Source organism: Charadrius vociferus, unplaced genomic scaffold (genome assembly GCF_000708025.1).
Source record: "Charadrius vociferus isolate BGI_N301 unplaced genomic scaffold, ASM70802v2 scaffold163, whole genome shotgun sequence".
NCBI lineage: Eukaryota > Metazoa > Chordata > Aves > Charadriiformes > Charadriidae > Charadrius > Charadrius vociferus.
Window position 1 is genome coordinate 20,154,329 of NW_009648332.1, and position 20,322 is coordinate 20,174,650.

At 36.8% G+C, this 20,322-nt stretch overlaps 1 protein-coding gene across 1 annotated transcript in view; it reads left to right on the forward strand.

The window, feature by feature from the left end:
• FAM102B (family with sequence similarity 102, member B) overlaps positions 1-20,322 on the forward strand; it is a 32,411-nt gene extending 12,089 nt beyond the window's left edge. The window contains exons 4-13 of the mRNA XM_009884921.1: positions 9,398-9,518; positions 10,137-10,166; positions 10,666-10,782; positions 11,985-12,031; positions 16,052-16,158; positions 17,183-17,278; positions 17,833-18,019; positions 18,107-18,234; positions 18,624-18,693; positions 20,280-20,322. Coding sequence (XP_009883223.1) covers positions 9,398-9,518; positions 10,137-10,166; positions 10,666-10,782; positions 11,985-12,031; positions 16,052-16,158; positions 17,183-17,278; positions 17,833-18,019; positions 18,107-18,234; positions 18,624-18,693; positions 20,280-20,322 — 946 coding nt within the window. The remainder of the gene's footprint in view (positions 1-9,397; positions 9,519-10,136; positions 10,167-10,665; positions 10,783-11,984; positions 12,032-16,051; positions 16,159-17,182; positions 17,279-17,832; positions 18,020-18,106; positions 18,235-18,623; positions 18,694-20,279) is intronic.

Genomic DNA, 20,322 nt, shown 5'->3' on the forward strand with positions numbered 1-20,322 from the left:
TCATCTCTGGGCTACAGTAGGAGATAAAAATGTTTGTACAGACTACATTTTGCATGGAATGTAACTGATTATTGCAGATATGAAAAGGGCTTGTTCTCATGAGACTTTTGTTACTGTAAGTAACTGTAAGTACTGGTAAGAGATACAGCAACAGCTAGCTTTTCAGGAAAAAATTCCTGGAGAGAGATGTATGATGGGCATCTGTTAAAGAGGAGGGGATGGGGGAAAAAAACTTTTATGCTTTTCTGACTTGTGCAGGAGAATAGGCTCTTTGGTTCAAAAGAGCTGGTGATGATGTGGGGTTTTTTTTCACCCTTGACCCCAGCACAGTACATGGAGCACAGTCATAAGTGTGCCATTTGCAAGCACCATAGCACCTGTTTGCCTTCATGTTTTAAGGATTATTTCTGTTCAGGGAATAATTTAGGGTGGAGGGAGCTGCTAGAGATCGTGTAGTCCAACTTCCTGCTCAAAGCAAGACTAACTTCAGTTAGATGAGGAAGCTCAGAGAAATTGCTTAGAAATTTAGAAAAAGCTTAGAAATTCCTAAAGAATGGGGATTCCAGTCTTTGTGGACAACTTACCCCTCTCTTTCACCACTTTGATTGTGAACAATTTTTTCCATTATTTTATTGGAATTTCTCTTGTTATTGACTCTTTTACTTTCTCTGCTCCCCAATAAGAAACATCTGGCTCCATCTTCTCTCTAACTCAATAGAGATGGCTGAAGACAGTAGTTACAACCTCCTTCACCTCTTCTTCAGATTGTAAAAAGCCCATGTTCCCAACTTCTCCTGCATCAGGTGCTTCATCCCCCTCATCCCGAACTCCAGACCCTCATCTCACATCCCCTGGACTTGCTTCAGTTTATCAGTGTCTTACCTCTACTGAGAAGGCCCCAAAAACGGATGCAGTGCTGCAGATACAGCCTCAGAGATGTTCAACAGAGGGGAACAGTTGCTTCCGCTGAACTGCTGGCTACAGTCTTTCTAATGCAGTTTGCCCTTCACAGTGCTAATTCCCTTTCAGGTCTCTGCATTTCCCTGTAACCAGCAGTTTTTCGTAAGTAAAAGTATTTCAAAGCACCTCTGTTTCCACATGATGATCAGTTTATAATTATTTTATAAGAAATACTTGACATGAAATATTGCTAGTTAAAGATTTAACCTGTTTATTATGAGTAAAAACATGTGGAATAGAAAATGATTGCTCTGTTAAAGTTTTGCGTGTACTAACAGCAAATTAACTGGGGAGTTCTGCACTGTAAACAAGTGGAGCTCCTCCTGGAGAGCCAGCTGTTTGCTGGTTTACTTAGTGCTGAAATTTGTGAAACATTGAAGCTCTGTTTGGAAATGACTGGTTTTGTTAGGTTTTTTTGCAATGCTTAGGAAAAAATGTTTTTGTTGGAGAGAATGTGTTGTCTTACATGCCTCAGGCATGGAGGAAACACAGAATGTTAAAGGAAAAGTAAACTGTATTTCTTCCTGAATATAAGAAATAAACTGAAGCTTTGCATAAGTTTATTACTACTTTGGAGATCATGCTCTGAGTTCTACCTTCAAGAGATGCATCCTTCTATATGAAGACTAAATTTAGCAATCTGGTTATCAAATAACTATAATTTAAAGTATAGTTTGGCATTTGAAAAGTCGTATTGAGCTACCAAGGAGCAAAAAATATTCAATGTTCTTTAAAGATAATGAGGTTGGAATTGGTACCAGCATGGGCAGCATGTATGTTATGTGTATTAGATGCATAGAATATATTTGAATAAATTTGGTACCAGTATTGGTGCTAGATGCCTTTTTATTTGCTTCAAAATACCTGTGTTAATTTCATATTTGTCTATTTGTGTTTGTTTTTACTTCTATCATCAACTTAGTAAGGATTTTAGTTTAATTTGAAAGTGAAGGATCTCTTTGTTGGTGACCTTGTTTATATTTTTCCTTGTGTGTACAGTAGAGGTATTAAAAGAAAAGACATGAGTAAACCATAGTGTTTGACACTTCAGCTGCACGGATCTAAACCAAACAAGATGACTACATTTCTGTGTGGCAAGAGTGATTTTCTTCTGAGGTTCTTAATGCTTTACATATAACAAACTACTTGGCAGATCCTGAGAGACTGAAGAGTAGTGCTCAGTGTTTTGTTTGAAAGTGGATGGATAAAACAGCCACTCAGTTGCTCTGGTAGCCTGTTGCACGGGTATCTATATCTTTCCTTCAACTGTGAGACTGCACAAACTTTAAATGGAAGTCGATTTTGGGTAAGAGGGGTGCAAGAGGGTGTTCCCTTGCATGCCAAACCATTACGTGTTCCCTAATATAAATGAGAACTCTACATTCAACAATACCTTCCTAATGCTAAAGATAGCCTAGGAAAGGTGAAATCTTGCTGTAAAGTATCTGAACCACTGAGGACACTGCAAGCATGGCTGATAAACTGTTAGATTATAGGCTAATACCTTAATTCCTGTCTCTGTAAGGTGGGATAATTATATTGGCATTCTTTGTTAGGAGCTCTGGCATTCCGCACAAGAAAGATGTTTGGGTTTATAAGTCTACATATTTAATATATATGAATGGGATGTTATTCCCATTTAAAAATACTATTTCCTACACTAAAAATAACGCTGTGTTCCTCCAATCAATTAAATGCTGTATTTGTGTCAGAAGGACAGAGCTAACTGTATTAAGTTTATTCAGCCAAGGGTTGATCAAAGGAAGCTGTTAGGTTAGGCGGTAAAAGTTCATATGCACACACACAACCGAGCGCAGGAAACAAAGGCAGGGGAGGGTGGGGGAGCTAAAACCCTGCCCCAGCTATTCCCAGGCCTGTCATAAGAGCCATCAGCCCATCAAAGGCCCATCTACACAAGCACAGGGACATAGAGGCAGCTGGGGAACTGAAATGATGGACTTGGACAAGGGGACACCCTGTCCAGACCCCTCCCAGGGATGTCCCAGGAGAGCCTCAGCCCCATTGTTCAGGCAGGAAACCCATCAGGTTGTGCTACCACTAAAGCACCTTTTGGACTGAAAGGAGTTGCTGCATAGTGCTACAAGACACATTATGGGATGCAGGGGAAGAGGCTTATTATGGGATGTTTAAGAGAAGAACTAAAGGTGGAGGAAGGCATGAATTTACGTGATTTGGGGAGGAACAAGTGTGGGCAAACTAGAGAGGTAAGGGCATAAAAGGGCTGGTTAGGTATAAATAGTTTGCTGGTTGGTACCTTTGTCTGGCCATGCCCTGTTTCTAATCAGTGCAGCCTATTGTATTTTCATATTAAACTACATTCTAATTCTTTCCTGGGTGAAGGGTGCTCTGTTCAGTGTGTATGGGGAGGGGGGGCGGATCTGAGTGCCCACAACTGGAGTCAAGACCGTGCATCAGAGGGCCCAGGCATCTGTGGTGCCAGCAACAGGAAAGGCCTGGCAACAGGAAAGTGCCAGCCGTGGGAGTGGGACTGTGGGTCACAGGGGTCTGTGTGTCCATTGTGCCAGCAACTGGAGTGAGTGAAAGTCTTGGTGCCAGCAACTGGCCTGGGATTATGGGCCAGAGCACCTGTGTGCCTGGGTTCCAGCAACTGGAGAGACAGATCTCTGTCCTGTTCAGCCAGAGAGGGGAGTGGGATGAGGCTGTTGGTGCTGGCTGTTGGTGAGTGCTCTGTGTGTCTGTCATCAGTGTGGCCAGCTGTGTATGTGTGGTGTATGTGGGTGCTTACCGGGAATCTTCAGCCTCGCTACTGGTTGGATCTGGGGAGTGGAGCTGCAGCAGCCTCATTTCTCTTGGGCTCTCTGACCAACATGATATTTTTTCCCCTAAAAGAAGCAATACTGGAGAAATTGGACTTGCTCAGAGATAACTTTTCTAAAGGCATTTTATTTGCTGCACTTTGAACTCTTAGAACCTGTCCTCAGCAATTCTTAGAAGTCCAAAACATCCCTCCCATGAAAATAATTAGCTTTAAAAAATAATAGGTATAACAATAACATTCCCATTTACCTTGTGGAGTGAAAAAACTATTTTTTCAAGGTATTTATAGCGAGTAGGTAACTCATGTTCTGTCCAAAAGCTGTAAGATGTCTAATCAAATACTCCTTTCCTTAACATAAAGAAGTGCACTGACCCAGTCGAGTCCAAAAGTATTTCTAGAAGTAGTTTCATGTGAATGTAGTCTAGTATAAAGTCTGAATGGCATCTTAAAATTGAAAAAAAAAAAAAAAGCTCCCAATTTTTTCCTTCTTCGGTGACCAATGATTCTAAATAATTGCACTAGAAAAACAATTTGTTTAACATAATCATCCCCATATGGCTAAATTGGCTGTCTAGAATAATTCAGATAAAAACTTGAATAAACAATTAATGGAGCACAGTATTTTGGTAAATGCCCACAAGGAGTTTTGGCTTTTTTATTTCTAAGCCTCTCCTGCTAAAGCTTTTCCATTTGGCCAGAAGGAATTTTTCCCATGACACTTAAGGTCCTTAAAAGTGATTTATTTTTGCATTTGTAGCTATTTGCTGAAACAAGCCATTATTCATATCCTTTATCCATGTGCAAATGAACAAAAAATATGCTGGTCATAAACACCTTCAAAAAAAAAAAAAAGAGCCCACCACTTGTTAACAAATTAGGATAAGGGGTCGAGTGGATTAGGATTTGTTGTTTTTGTGTTGGCTTTCTTGTTGATTTTCTCTTTTGTGGATCAGAAGAGAAAAATTAAGACTTCTATTCATCATTCTAAACTGCAATTGTGTACAGTACATAAAATACATACAGAAAAAGACTTGTCTACAGCTGAAATCTTGCATTTGAAATTTAGTCAATGTGAAATTGTCTCTCTAAAGAAAAAACAATTTGTTAAACTAATGGTACCTTAAACTATACTTTGCAATCAATTTATTTTAAAATATTTGTCTATTCAATTTGTTCTTGGCTAGGTCTTACTGACAGCATTCGTTAAGTTACACCAAAGCACTGCAACCTAGTATGTATCTGAATGCATCTTAGTTACTAAGATATATTTTGATTCATAAACCAACTGGTTTTGCTTTGCATGTGGTAAAGTGACTGTGAGGCTCATAGGAAACTGACTCATAACGGAAAGCTTTCTCCAGCGTGCCCTGTAGCATAGGCACAGTTGCCAAGAAGTTATCTGGGTTCATTTCCATAGTAACAAATCAATATAGCTGTTTATTTTCTAAAGGCTTTCCACTTGAACTAAGAATCTTAGAAGCTTAGATATTACTCTTTAAAGTTAAATGGTCTGATTATTTGACTTAGTTTTTTTTTTCAGCATGAGGGGAATAACTTGCTTTTCTTCCCACAAAAATTACTTTCATTAAAATACGTCAAATTCTTCTTTATATAATGGAATTAGCAGAACTGTTCGGGGCACGGGAGGGCAGTTGGTTTGGGTTTGTTTTGGTTTTTTGTTTTTTCAGATTGTGTACAAATGTTTCAAATATCGTGGTGTTTGTTTTTTTAAAAAACAATGTGCCAGTGAAAGAAACTAATGATGCTTTTTTGATGTCCTTATGAGGAAGGGGTATTCCTGGTTTTACTTGATTTTATTTTAACAAGAATTAGAGCATCGGTATCTATAACTGAGTTCTTTTTACTATAACTTTTATTTTCTTGTTTGTAAGAAAACCTAAAAACTTGATTATGCTATTTAATGTTTATGAAATTATTTGCCTGAATAAATCCTGACCTGTGATATGAATAGATTGAGTCTTCCAAAAGCATAGCGTTTCTGTGCCATCTTCCTTACTTGAACAATGATATTCAGTATAGTAGTATTGGTATGTTGAAATAAATCCAAATCCTTAAAGGTTTTAAGGACACTTACATCTCTCAAGCAGATGTTACTTGCATTTATCTTGTATTTACAAGCAAAAAATATTACACTTAATGTTCACTAAATTATCTTTTACTATAATGTTAGCAATATCTGGGATACTATATAACTGTACAATGTAAAGCTGCTTTGACTGTAGTTTGCTGTAAAGGTGGAAAGCTGTTCTGAAAAGCAGAAACATAACCTGAACCATAATACTGAGTTGTACGAAGATTTTGATACATTATTTTGACCTTATGAGTTTACAGAAACATCCAGACAATTAAAGGCATTATTTGAAGGAAAAAATATTATTAATAACTGGAAATGTTACAGATGTAAAAACACTACAAGAACTTAGTGAAATGATGAATAGGAGGAGAAGTGATTCTGTTACTGGTAGTCCCAATGGTTTTCTGGGTGATAAGGGAAGGGTGATGACAACTGTCCTATTTGTGTGATGAGCAGAATCTATGAGAAGGGATTTTCTGACCTTTATGGATGACAAGTGAACACTTTCAGTCTTGTAGCATTGTTTTATAGCCTTGTAATGAATAGCAGAAAATCTACATTGCTTCTAGTTTCCAAAAGGACACTCGAGACTGGATTGTTTTGCAGATATTATTGGATGCATAGTAATGTGCAAACGCAGGCTTCCTGTGGATTCACAGCCGTAGCCAGTATGTCTTGATCTGAGACTAAAGATAGAGCTTAAGTCAAAGGATTGTTAAGAGTTCTTGCTTTTTGAAACTTATTAAAGATTTGTGTAATTGCATGCATTTTAGTATCAATTAGATATTTCTGGTAAGATTTAACTTCAGTAACTCTTTAAGGTCTGGTAAAACAGGGATTGAGAGCAGCCCTGCTGAGAAGGATTTAGGAGTACAGGTGGATGAAAAGCTGGACATGAGCTGGTGCTGCGTGCTCACAGGCAGAGGGCCAACTGTATCCTGGGCTACGTCAAAAGTGGTTGTTGGAGAAGAGAAGGGTCCAGAGAGACCTTAGTGCAGCCTTTCAGTACTTAAAGGGGGCCTATGAGAAAAACATGGACAAACTTTTTAGCAGGGCCTGTTGCGATAGGATAAGGGGTCATGGTTTTAAACTAAAAGAGGGTACATTTAGACGAGATATAGGGAAGAAATGTTTTACAATGAGGGTGGTGAAACACTGGGACACATTGCCCAGAGAGGTGGTAGATGCCCCATCCCTGGAAACATTCAAGGTCAGGTTGGACAGGGCTCTGAGCCACCTGATCTCGTTGAAGATGTCCCTGCTTATTGCAGTGGGGTTGGACTAGATGACCTTTAAAGGTCCCTTCCAACCCAAATGATTCTATGATTCTACAGTGAATTTAATGACTTAAGAAAATGACATAAATATTCCATCTGTATTTGAAGCAAAAAATTGTAGCTAGACAGCTCATGAAAAAGGTAAAACTGATTTTGATGTGGTGGTGTTTCTAAGAGAGAAGAGGGTCTTTTATTTTTTCATTTTTAGGATAAGCTCAAAATGTAACCTAGGGAAAAAAAAACACCCTTAAAATTATGGAGATTTCATTTCTAAGTTACTGGACCACTGTGATCTACAGAAAAAGAGTATTCTCAGAAGTTGTGTTGTCTTTAAGCACAGTGTAGGAAACCTGCAAATATGCAGAACCCATTTACCCATGCATTTGGATAGCTGTGTTCTGCTTGACAGTGGACATCTAGTTGACTGTTTTCTTCACCTGAGAGTTGAGCAACTATCACATAAGTGCTACAAGTTATTCCTAGGCCTTCTAAGTGTAGCAAATGTTAGCAGTTATCAAATACCTCAGGTTGTATTTTACTTAATGACAGGCTTGAGTGTGTTTCCAGCAGAGGATGTAACTATTAGTAATTTGCCTTTTTTGAATTCGGGTTCTATTTTAAATTTAGATAACTCATATACTGGTAGTTTGAGATTATTTTTTTTTTCCCAAAGCACAGGAAAGTTTACAATATAAAACATAACGGATAAAAGGTAGCTCGTGGTGTATAGAGCCTGTTCCTTTTAGGTCACATGCTTGAATATGACTCAGTGTTGTATCATCAGAATCCGTTTGTCGTATGTTATCATTAAAATGACTCATTTTAGGCAGGCTAGTTTATTCCTACCTTAGGAAGTCATGATGCTAGTGAGCACTGTAGCTGGCAATCTCACCAGCACAGCAAATCGGAGCTTTAGCATGAGCCTTGCAATTCATCATTTCTCCACAGACAATAAACTCTGACTCCAGCTTATGTGGACTTCTACATCTGTTAAAGATTTCAGCCTGGATCTTCAATAATAAGCTGCTGTAGGAAGTTAATACAAAACATAGGAATGTATGTATTAGAAAAATGGAAGAGAAAGAAAAGGACAAATATTGCTTTAATACGTGAAGATTGTACTCAAACAATTAGGGTGGTAGAAGAAATTAGCACAGTTTCTCTACAGTTCGAAGTTCTGAGTTTAGAAATGTAGGACTAGAAAAGAGCTTTTGATCATTGAGGCAGGTCCCTCAGAATCACAGTCCTTATATCCCCTGTTATCGACAAACTGGCCAACCTTGTCTTTAAATACAGTATAATTTTTTTTTTTTTTTTGTTCCTAATTCTCTTATTTGAAAGCCATTCTAGAAACTTGCTCTGTGGTTTGAGACCTTGTAATTTGCAGTTTTAAATAGGTGTTTGATTATGCCTTATTTTGGTCGTAATCACTTTTCATTTGACTTAGTTACTTGGTCTCTAAAGCGTTTGAATTACTTAGTGTATTTTCATTATATGTAATTTTTTCTTAAAAGATACAGGAGTTTCTAGTACCTGTTCATTTTGGAGTCTGTTCTTGCTCAACCAGAGTTACCGAAACAGAATGTGTCCCATTTGAGCCTTATATAATGACATTAATATAGCTGACAGTGACCTACATTTTGCCTTTTTTCAGCCACATCATATTGTCAGGTTGTAATCCTCCTGCAATGAACAAATCCATTTGGATACCAGTCATCTTATTTTGCTCTCAAATGGCAAGCTCCCAGTATGTAGCTGAAGTATCTTGTTTGACCCAAGTGCATTACCTTGTATCTGGTTATTGTACATCATCTCCTTTGTACTTTTCCGGGCCTCCAATTTATCTAGTTCTGCTTGTGTGATGCTCCCTTTCTCTGTATTGAAAAACTAATTGTCAAAGACAGTATCTTGAGCACGTTCCAAAGCTCAGCAGCTTGGAAGACAGTGCCTGGGAGCTAATGTTCAGGAATATTTCAGTCTCATGAGGCAAACTGGAGAAATCACAGTCTCATTCATTTGCAAAAACACATGGCTGTTGAATATTTCTGTAGGTCTAATATTATGTTCAAGGTTTGAATCGGTTATTAGTCTTGCTACACAAAGAGAAGAATGAGCAATGATTATTCAGGCCTTGGAAGACATTTTGCATAAAGTGACTATTCTACAAACAGCGGAACCAGTGTTTGTTTCTTGAGCTGTCCTACTGTGTTTTATGGTCCTGAATGTATATGCAACTGATACTAAGCTTATGTTCTCTATTTGCAGGGAGGTAGTACAGGCAAACTGTGTCCGCTGGAAGAAAAAGTTCTTATTTATGTGTAAAATCAGTGCCAGTGCCACAACAGGGATTCTGGACACTTGCATTTGCAGGGTATCTGTACGCAAGGTAAGTAGCTCTTTTTCCCTCCTCTCCTCTTCCCCTGCTCTTTCTTCGCTTGTTTTGGTTTAATTTCTAAATGTCTGATAAACTTCATAAAGCATATTTTAGCGGAAAGCATGTCAGGTATTCTTCTAGTAAAAATTTTGTAGTAGTTTTATTCATTAACTTAGTTTGACTAATTCATAGTTTTTTACATTCTTATTGAAAAGAACACTTATTCCAGCAGGACGGCAAAGGAATTGCTCATCAGTCTTCATAAAGTTAGTTAATAGATACTTCTGGCAAGCAGCAATAAACTTAGAAGCCTTGAACTGTGCTAAGTACCAGAATTTTGTATGTACCGCTTCCTACCTTTGGGGCTGGACTTTGCAAGAGCCAAATCCTGGTCAGCATCAGGCACTCATCCTTTTCCTCCTCCGCAAGTTGACAGTCTCCTGCTGGCCTGCACTGAGGACATTATTAATACTAAGTTCTAAATGACAACAGCACAACCTAGCAAGTATGTGTTAAGCTATTTTAAAAGGAAGATTAGTATTTGCTTTTCTAAAAACACAAAACAAGCAAAAAAAACCCAGTCGGTATCTTTAATGGCTTAATAGCATGTTTTTTTTTTCTTTTTTCTAGGAGCTAAAAGGAGGAAAGGCATATGCAAAGGTAAATTGAGATGTATCTAATTTTACCTATGAATTAGCTTTTCTTTCTTGTCATTTTATGCCCTTTTAAAGTAATTCCAGAAGAGTACTCTAATACCCATGATTTCATTATATGCATTATAGTTACACTCTCAATCAGTGTCTTTAATAAGTACATAGTAATATTATATCACCAGATTTTTTTTCTTTCAATTTAGTATGTTGAAAGGGTTGATAAAAGTAAACCCTTCTGCACGCGCTTACTTTTAAAAACAAAGAAAACTCTCCGTGTTCTTTTTCTGTCTTGAGACTCTAATTTTTAACTGAAAATAGAAATGTGCAGAATTTGACACTCAAAGTTTGTTTTCTGCTCTTTGCCTTGGGCCGCTCCCTTTATTGGGCGTCCTCTTATTCATATTTGAGAGAAACTGCTGTTGAGTGGCACTCAATACTGTGCATGTAGCAAGTTACCTTCATTTAGTAATATGCTTACTATTAACTTTGTCATTTTCTCTTAACAGCTGGGATTTGCAGATCTAAATCTAGCAGAGTTTGCTGGATCGGGAAATACCACTCGTCGCTGTTTACTGGAAGGTTATGATACCAAAAATACAAGACAGGATAACTCCATTCTCAAAGTAATTTGTTTCCTTTATCTTACTTAAGCTAATACAGCAGAGAGCAAGTGGTATTATTAAGCATTTAATGAAATTTAAAACGTATTTTCTGAACCTCTTTCTAGAAGGAAAACTATTTAAAGTAAAAACATCAGCGTTGTTTAGAGAGAATCATTAAAATCTATGCAGTGAAAAATAGAATTTGTCCTACTCTTTGAAATGGAGCTGGATAGCTGTAAGAGAAAAGCTTTCAAAAGGTATTCATATTCTAACAGGAATCGAAAAAATGGAGTAGTGAAGCATGATGAAAAAGTTAATACATTCATATAAATGTAGCGATTATATCTTTAAGACCGGACAACTTGCTGTGCTGCTTTTCTAAGACTGAATCTCTTAATTGGCTTATTTATGTATAAACCAGCTTCAACACCTCCATGAGGCCTGGGACTTTCCCTCTTCTGTTTGCTAGTAATCAATGTAACAATTGGTGAGCATTGTTGCAAGACACCCACCCTGCTGTTCTCTCCCATTAGTCTAAGGAGTTTAAAAAAATAAGCTGCATAAACCTGAAAATAATTACATACAGAATGTTACAAGTAAATGTTTCTACCAAGACACTAGGATTAATTTCTCATACTATTGAGTATACTGTTTAAGCATGCACTTTCTGATTTAAGACATAGTCATAGACCTTGTCCAGAAAACTTCTAATTGATGGCTTTGACCCAGCTAACAAGCCTTCTCAATGCATTGTTGTCCTATAGCATTATTTACCTTTTGTGGTTTTATTTTATCTCTGTTGTTAGCACAACCAGTTCTCATATGCTAGCACTTTGCTAAACACTCTCGGCAAAGAACATACTTCAGCACCCACTGTTTTAAACAATATTGTTTGCTCATTAGTCTTTCAGATTTCCTGTCTATTTTTTCCTTGAAGCCATCTTGACTAGTAATGATTCCAAGATTCTTCTTGATCTATATATCTTTTGCAGAATCTTGTATGTGCAACTATGTTACTTTAAATGCCATTTTGTTGTTTGCATGTGTACTAAGAAAAAAGATGCAGTGTTTTGCATAAGTGTGTTTATTTGCATATGTGTTGATGCCATTTTATTTTACTTAAATGTAAGATTTGTGGCAAGTATAACTTAGTGACGTGACCACGTACCACAGACCAATTCAATTTTTTTTCTTACAGTGGGTTTTTTTTTCTTAATGCGTAGGTTTTGATCAACATGCAGCTAATGTCTGGAGATCCATGCTTTAAAACGTAAGTTTATACAAAAGTCTGTCCCGGATAGTGTTTTGGTCATGCATTCCATGTTCAGAATTACACTTCTAATTGGTGTTTATAAATCTCTCCAATCTGGCAACAATATTTAAAAAAAAAAAAAGGCACAAACAAGTGGGATGGTAGCTGAAAAATGGCTAACGTTAAAAATACCAGTAGAAGTATCATAGTTCTTGCTGTTAAATACTTAGTATATTTTCAAGCAAAGAATACTAGCCTGGACATCTGTAATTAAAAAAAATAAAAGAAAAGAAACACTTATGGGGAAACTGTTCCTGCAGCAAGCTTATATAAATATACTTGGTATGGGGTGATCTGACTAATACTTGCATCTGGAAAATGTCCTGTTACACCTTTTAGTCACAAGTCTCAGATGATTTTAAAAGACTTTTTAACTAAAAGACTGTTTAAAAAAAACAAAACAAAAAAACCCAACAGAAGTGTGATATGACTTAGTACAAGAGAAAGCACTTAGAGATATTTAGTCAGCAAGGACATTATGCAACTTAGTAAAAGATGCAAGAGGTAATATCTGAGGGGGGAGGTAGCTAGAACACGCTGCTATATATTCAGGATCCTTTGGCCTCATTGTCCTTAATCTTTAGTTAAGGAAATGTAATAGTTTTGCTAGGGCACGTTAGCTTCTGTAACTAACCAGAGAACAGAAAAATGACGCATGCTAGGGAAAAACCTAGTCGTGAATAAGATGAATTTGTTGGTCGCTTTCTTCCTAGACTAATAAGCCATATCGTTATGAGGCACTCAGGCTTAGTGGATGACTAAACTGAACCAGTGCGATTGGCAAGCTTCCTATTTCCACTATCTTGCTAACCATAACTTAATTATCCTGATCAGTAGGAAGCGAAGAACTCTCACGTCATGTGTATTGTAACAGGTATTTTATAATGACCTGAAAGCCATTCATTTTGAGGATAGGCTTAGAGATATGTATAGAATCTGCTTCCATGAACACAGCGTGGAAAATTCCTCAATACTTGCCAAGATTCTTAATGCCACTGCTTTTCTGTAATTCAGAACGTTGGTAGACTGGATTGTTCAAAGTGTATGTGCTTTTCAGTTGAATGTCAATCTTTTCTAATTCTACATGGCAGTAGATGGCAATTTTATCTAGATCAGGTTTAAACCAACTTAGTTGTATTTTACTTGTCACAAGATGCTTGGGGGAGGGGTTGATGAAATAATTCCTTCAAAATAAATTTGATCCCTTAAGTTCTAGTTTAACTCAAATTTTTCTTCAGTTCACTTCATTGACCACATTGTTATACTGCAACTAGTCGGAGATGGAATCAAAATGAGAGAGGAAGTATTTTCTTCCCTCAAGATGTGATTAAACTATGGAACTCCTTGTTCCATACTTGTTCACAACTACACGCTGTGAATACTAAAAGCTGAAGAAAGAATTAAAACAAATTCCTGAATGAAAAATTATTGAGGGCTGTTAAGTGTAAACCATCATATGTGGCTCAAGAAACGCCTAACGTACAGATGAGGTGATGCTGGGAGAGTATTCAGGAGATATATCAGATCTGTGCCATATTCTCTGAGCATCGGTTGGTTGCTGCTATCAGAAACAGTATGCAAGGCTAGACAGACCTTTGGTCTGAGACAACATGCTTGTTGTCACGTTAGCCCTTTAAAAAACAATCTAAGGCAGAGTTCCAAGTATTACGTATATCTTGAAAAGAAAAAAATGAGCTTAAGGAAAACAATCTGGAAAAAATTGCTAGCTTCACCCTTGCTATGTCAATCTCAACTTTTTGTGTAGGTTCTCAAATTTCATTTATACTTTCAGACCTTACATTGGATCAAAGATATCTTCCATTTTAAAGATACAGTGCCTACTTACAAACTGCTAAACACTTTGACTTCAGTATGGATTAGCTTTTTTTATTCAAAATACTCTCATAAACTGAATTTAAACTCATCTTTTATCAGATTAATGTAGGCAAGCAAAGTCCCTCTGTATAATCCAATGAAGAAAGATAATAATCTCATACAGGCTTAATCTGTAGCAGTAAACATATACTGAAGTCTTCCTTAAGTAAAAAAGATTGTGTTTTAAAGTGAAATGAGGCTGTACCTTCCAAGAAAAGCAGCACTGATCTCCTAACTCGGTCTGAGGTACAACTATGAAGTAACTCATGATTTGGAGGTTTTAGCTAGTTCAAGGCAGGTTCTGGGGTAATTAGGACAATCAAGAACTGTTTTCTATAGGAACTAGAGACTTTCTGCATTACTATTCTGGCTGTATCCCTACCATTGTTTCTGAGGAGACCTGAGAATGTCTGCTCAGATGATCCACCACAGGAACTCTTCAATGTCCCCTTGCACCACTAAAGGCCCTTTCTCCTCTCTTCTTCTAACCGTTAATAAGACCTGAACAGTGTAAAATCTCATCTTGTGCTTACTGAATAAATAGTAAAAGGGTATTATCTGAATTTGTTTGATTGGGCAAAGCTTTTCTGTATCTCTAGTTGTTTAGCACCCCTTGATTTACTTTTCAGTCAGACCTATTAACAAATACATCACTGGTACTGATAAACAATTTCTCAAAGGCAACTAACTAATCATTAGTCTTGTATACTAATAAAACAATGTATTTCTGTTCTTTACTGGGTGGTATGAAGTAGTTGAAATTAGTAGCTAAATAGTTTTCTGGCTCCCTAGGAAAAAAATCTGTAACTGAAATTATTCAGACTTGGCACTTTCTTCCAAACTGATGATACAACCATTTCCTGGAACGTAAACTTTCAACACAAACAGAACAAAAAATTTATCTAATCCAGATGTCCTTGGTAGAACGAAAAATAAACCTTAAAACAATTTCACAATCTGGAATCAGCTACATATTTTATGAAGAAGCCTAGAAGGCTTGATGTTTGATCTGGGGTGACATCCCTGAAAGCATTCCATTCTTGCTTTCAAAAGTATGTTAAGCCACACGAGCATTGTATTTCTGGAAGTGCCTTTTCTCTTTCTCTCTACTTTCAAACGTAACATAAGAGGGGATACGTTACTGTACCTAAAGACAGTGACTAATTTAGGGAATATGTCAAATCTAAAAATGTCAACAAATACCCATTTGTATGCAGACCAAGAGTTTGTTCCCAAAGTCAAAAATAACAAAGCATAAAAAAAAAAGTAGGTAACATCTTGAAATGTATTTTAGTTGTATTTGCTTGCACTTTGTCATTTTCTAATTAGTTTCTTTTGCACTAGCAAAACACAAACTTAGAGGTTTATTCATTTTAATAAAATATTCCTTTGGGTCTTGGTGTAATCTGAAACAAGCATTTAAGCTTTATTAAAAGCTTTTTTAATATGGAACCAAACTTAAATTATGTTGTACATGACGCTTTTTGTTTTGCAGTAGGTAGAACTTAGAGGGGAATACATGGAGATAGTAACATACGCCCCTTTTTTAAGAGTGGGAGGGTTATCAGCCCAGAATCTCCTCATGTACTGTAACAGAGATGAAAGAAAGCCAGGAGTTTGTCACAGTGCACAAGTCAAGTAGGCCAATTGTCATTGTATGTTGGTGGTTGTGTTTATTTTAAATTACCGTCTTGTCATGTATTCCGTGAAGTACTGAATTATGTATATTCTTAGCACGTAAATTATGCTGTGATTCATACACTTAATATTTTTTTTAAGAACTTCAAAATAAACACATATCACTCTAGAATCATTAAAAAAGGAAAAGCCTTTCCAAGGATCCCTGGAAGCCTGAAGGACTGAGCAGATGGATTTTGTAAAATGTCCTTAAGATCAATAGCAAAAGCTTTTTTTTTTTTTTTTTTTCCCTTTTAACAGGGGGTTAGGCAGCATGTTTTCAGAAAAAAAAAAAAAGTTACAAGCCTATTAACTTGAAGCACAGTATGAATTATGTCATCTTACTTAAAAAGAAAAATCTGTGCCAATCAATTTGGAGGGATTACAGCACAAGTACAGCAAATCTTAACCACCTTTTTCTTACAGGCCTCCTTCCACAGCAATGTCTATAGCAATTGCTGGAGAATCAGAATCTTTGCATGAAGACCGGAAGGGTGGAGAAAGCTTAAAACTAGTACATCTGGGCATAGCAGGTATAAAATAACACTCTTCATTTCTGAATTCTTTTATAACCGGCTTCACAGCTTCGAGGAGATGTATGAAATACTTAAAATTTTAAATGGATGCTGACAGTTGGTCCACTTCGGTTATTTTTTGAGACACGCTCTCTAGATAACATCAGTGCAATCTCTCTTCTTTACGTTTGTAAGAGTTTATTTAATGGAAAGAAAGAACAGAAATTGAATTGATAGCCTGCTTTCTTTTTAACATTTAAAATATTTCATTTTCTGTGTGACACATTTCTTGATTTGCTTTGGATTTTTATTTTGACTGAGCATTGAATTTGGCCCTTGATTTTCAACTTACAAATCACAGGGATGTGCATAACAGTAAATTTTTAGTGGTAGAAGGTTCAAGGTTTAAGTATGTTTAAAATTAAAGTAGTTACTCTGAAACTTAAACTATTAGAAAAAAATATGACTAAACTACTTCGTTACAGGTTGAAATTTGGGGTCTTTTTTTTGGGGGGGGGGGAGGGTTTGGGGATTTTTTGGGGTTTTTTTTTTTTTGGGGGGGGGTAGGTTTGGGGATTTTGGGGTTTTTTTTGTTTTGTTCTGTTTTGTTTTGTTTTGTTTTCCACAAGCTTCAGGGTCTCACATAGCTTACTAATTTCAGCCCTAAACACAGCTTAAGTTGTCTTAACCACAGTTACTTTTTCAGCCGGAAAACATCTAGCACTCCATTCTACTATGGTGCTCCTAGAAAGCATGGTGATGTCTTCAATGTACACAATGCAGACAAATCTAAAACATACAAATCTTTCTAACCCAATGTACTCTCTGTTTTACTCAGACAGAACATATTATGATTTTTTTTTTTTGTAAGGAATGCTTATTTGTTGACATACGTGGTATTTTTGCAGCACTCAAATCTTCAAAGGACTTGTAGAAAACCAGTGTCAAGTCCCTCTGGGAAATCTGACATTTGAGTCTAATCAAGATTTAAGTAATAACAAAGCTGGCTTTAGCAACAATATCTGATTTGCGCATGTTGCAGATGTCTCATCAAAGAGTGCCTCCGTCCCAGATGAACTTGGTGCATGTGGACATTCCAGAACATCAAGCTATGCAAGTCAGCAGTCAAAACTGTCAGGTAGTTGTTAACAATTTTGTTATTAATTGTTGGGGGTTATTTACTTTCACAGTTTCAGACTGTAGAAGATAAGTATAATTTATATGTTTAAAAAAATGGTTTGAAGTTGAAAGCCTTTTCCTAGGAGTTTCGGGTGTGGGGAAGGTAACATTTTTTCCCTCTTAAAAGCACAATGAATTTTCTGTTCAGATGTGAGACCGCTTTTCCCTTCGCTCCCTCCAATTAACATATCTGAATGAATTTTTACTTCTTCCATGTGTAAAAACAAAAAACTTACAAATGGAGTCTTAGTTCTAAAAGCTGAAGGGGAAGTAATGACACCAAGTCATTATATTTGTTACGAAGCAAGAGTTATTTAGAACAAAAAGATGTGCTAGAATACAAAACCCAAAATAAATTGCCTCGTTGGTGTATGCGCATACATTCATAAGGTTTTTGAAGTCTCTTTATAAGAAGACAAAACACAAATTCTACTTTCAGGATGGTAAAATATATGTAACGACCCTGGCTGTCAACAACACACTTAACCGAGTTCTCCTGCGCTTTCCCAACAGGGTATAGCACGTGTCACTCTAGATCATCCAGTCTGTCTGAACTCTGCCACAGGAGAAACACCTCAGTGGGTAGTACCTCGACAGGAATAGGCAGTATTCTAGAGCCATGTGAAGAGACTGAGCCAAAAGTAACCGAACCCGATATTGATACATCTGTTAAAGGTGCACCATCAGAAAAACCCTGCAGGTACACTCAACTTTGAAAGCCGTATCTAGCAGAAGTAAAACATAATTTACCGTATCACTTCTAAGAGCTCTGAATATATTTTTGCAGACATCCTGTAAAGCAAGACTCTGTGGAGTCACAGCTGAAGAGGGTTGATGCTACCAGAGTTGATGCTGATGATATAGTTGAAAAAATACTCCAGAGTCAAGACTTCAGTTTAGACTCAAGCGCAGAAGGTATGGAGATAAATAAGGGAGCTTAGGCAAAACTGATGCACATTACAGGCTCCAGGAAAATCCACTCTCTTCATAGTCCCTGTTGCTTGTAATTGTAAGTGCGTATGGATCACTACGTTTTCTGCTTCATCCTGTCTCCCAGAAATTAAAAAGACCCTTGCAAGACTCAAGTAACTTACCTAGAGAATTACTTTAAGCCTGAAAAAAGCAGGGGCAAACCTATGAGGAAGGTAGTTCCTCCAACTTATACCATGAAGTTTGGTTCTTCATTACTTAAAACATTTGCATCTGAAAGTATCAGTTACAAAACTGGTAGATTTAAAATTACTTTATTTTAGCTAGGGCAACATTAAAGGAAGCTAACATATATTAATTCCCTTGCTTTTTAGAAGAAGGTTTAAGATTATTTGTGGGCCCTGGTGGAAGCACTTCTTTTGGAAGCCATCACCTACCTAACAGGTATGTAGCCTAAACAACTAATCTATAGGTAACACTAACAAAAATGCATCTTATACAGAAATTATTCTGTACGTACATTCTTGATCTTTCTATCTTTCTATTCTGTCATTTAAAGGCACTGGAAGAACTAGATCATCAGGTTTTAGAACAAAACACATAGGTCAGTTCCAAAATAAAACCCATGTGTCAGCCATAAGAATTACAACTTTCAGAGGTTCTGAAGAGTATCAGTTCCAAAGTTTTCAGATATGAGGAATGTTTCAGTACAGACACAGGAAACAGGCACTAGTTTGAAATTTTAGCTCCACAGACCTGTAACATTACTCTCTGGAGCTGGAAGAAAGTGTTAAGTGTTTTACACATCTACCTGTACAGCATCAAACTCTTATGTCTTCCTGATAACACGCCTAATTTTCTTCAGTTTTGCTCACAACTTCTTCTGTTTCCATATGCTACACTATTCCTGTTTCAATGGCTTGTTCATCTTAAAACTATTTGTAGCCCTAAAGTCTCTCCTTTGATCATCTGCTTCAGATTATCTTCTTGTAGTTGTTTTAGAACCAGAGGGATCTTTTCTTCTCTAAACCCTCTTCAAATACTCTGATATATGACTTGACCTGGATCTATTAGAATCTTAGATAAGAAAACATTAAAAACAAAACAAAAACATCCTCTAATGCCATGATTCTGCAGTCCAGGGTAACTCTAAGGATTTTTCTTTATATCACAAAATTAGCATAGCATTAGTATTTCAGCAGGTACTTCTGGAATTAGGTATAAAGGCAGCTGATAATGTGCTGAAAGTTGTGAAACAAATAAATTTTACACAAGCAAGCAATACTGATGCTTAAAAGATAATTCATTGTCATATTTGCAAACCAGACACACCAATTTCTATTTAGGATAACATGTATGGTTACAGAGCATGCTACAGTAGTATACAGGGATCTGTCCTAATTCAGTTGCCAGAACACTCCAGGCAGAATATTATACTAAGGCACAGCTTTGCCCTATTAATTTTTGACATAGTACTGCAATTTGCGATGTAAAACAACCCACTATGTTCTGTCACATGGCGGTGAAACTGTTTTGTAACTGTGCATTTACAATTCAACGTGAACAAAAGACTGGAAGATGTTTTTCTTGTATCTTAATGCAAGATGACTATCACTTTTTTTTTTTTTGAGACATTTATTTATGTACAAATGTATATAAAAAGTATTAGCTGAATATGATATAGCTGGGATAGGAGGGGCACCCAAAAGATAACTTTAGGGAATTATAGAGAGGACCAACAGTAACTTCTTTTTCAGTAACATTATTTATCATTCTTCATTTTGATTGTACAGAAAACGCTTTAGTGCATTAAACTGTAGTTTAGTCAGTGGCATGGTAATTAGGCTTGTTTTCTACCCTTCACATTTAGCTGTTTGGGGTTTTTTTGTTGTGTTTTTTTTTACGGGGGGGGGGAGGTTGTTTGTTTGGGGTTGGTTTTTTTAGACAGTAAACTTGCTGATCTTTTATACCTGGTATTTAGCTTCCATTTAAACTGGAGTTGAACTAACTTCTTTTAAACATTCTTTCAGAGTAGGATCTGGAGCATATGAGCAGGTGGTGATAAAACGCTAG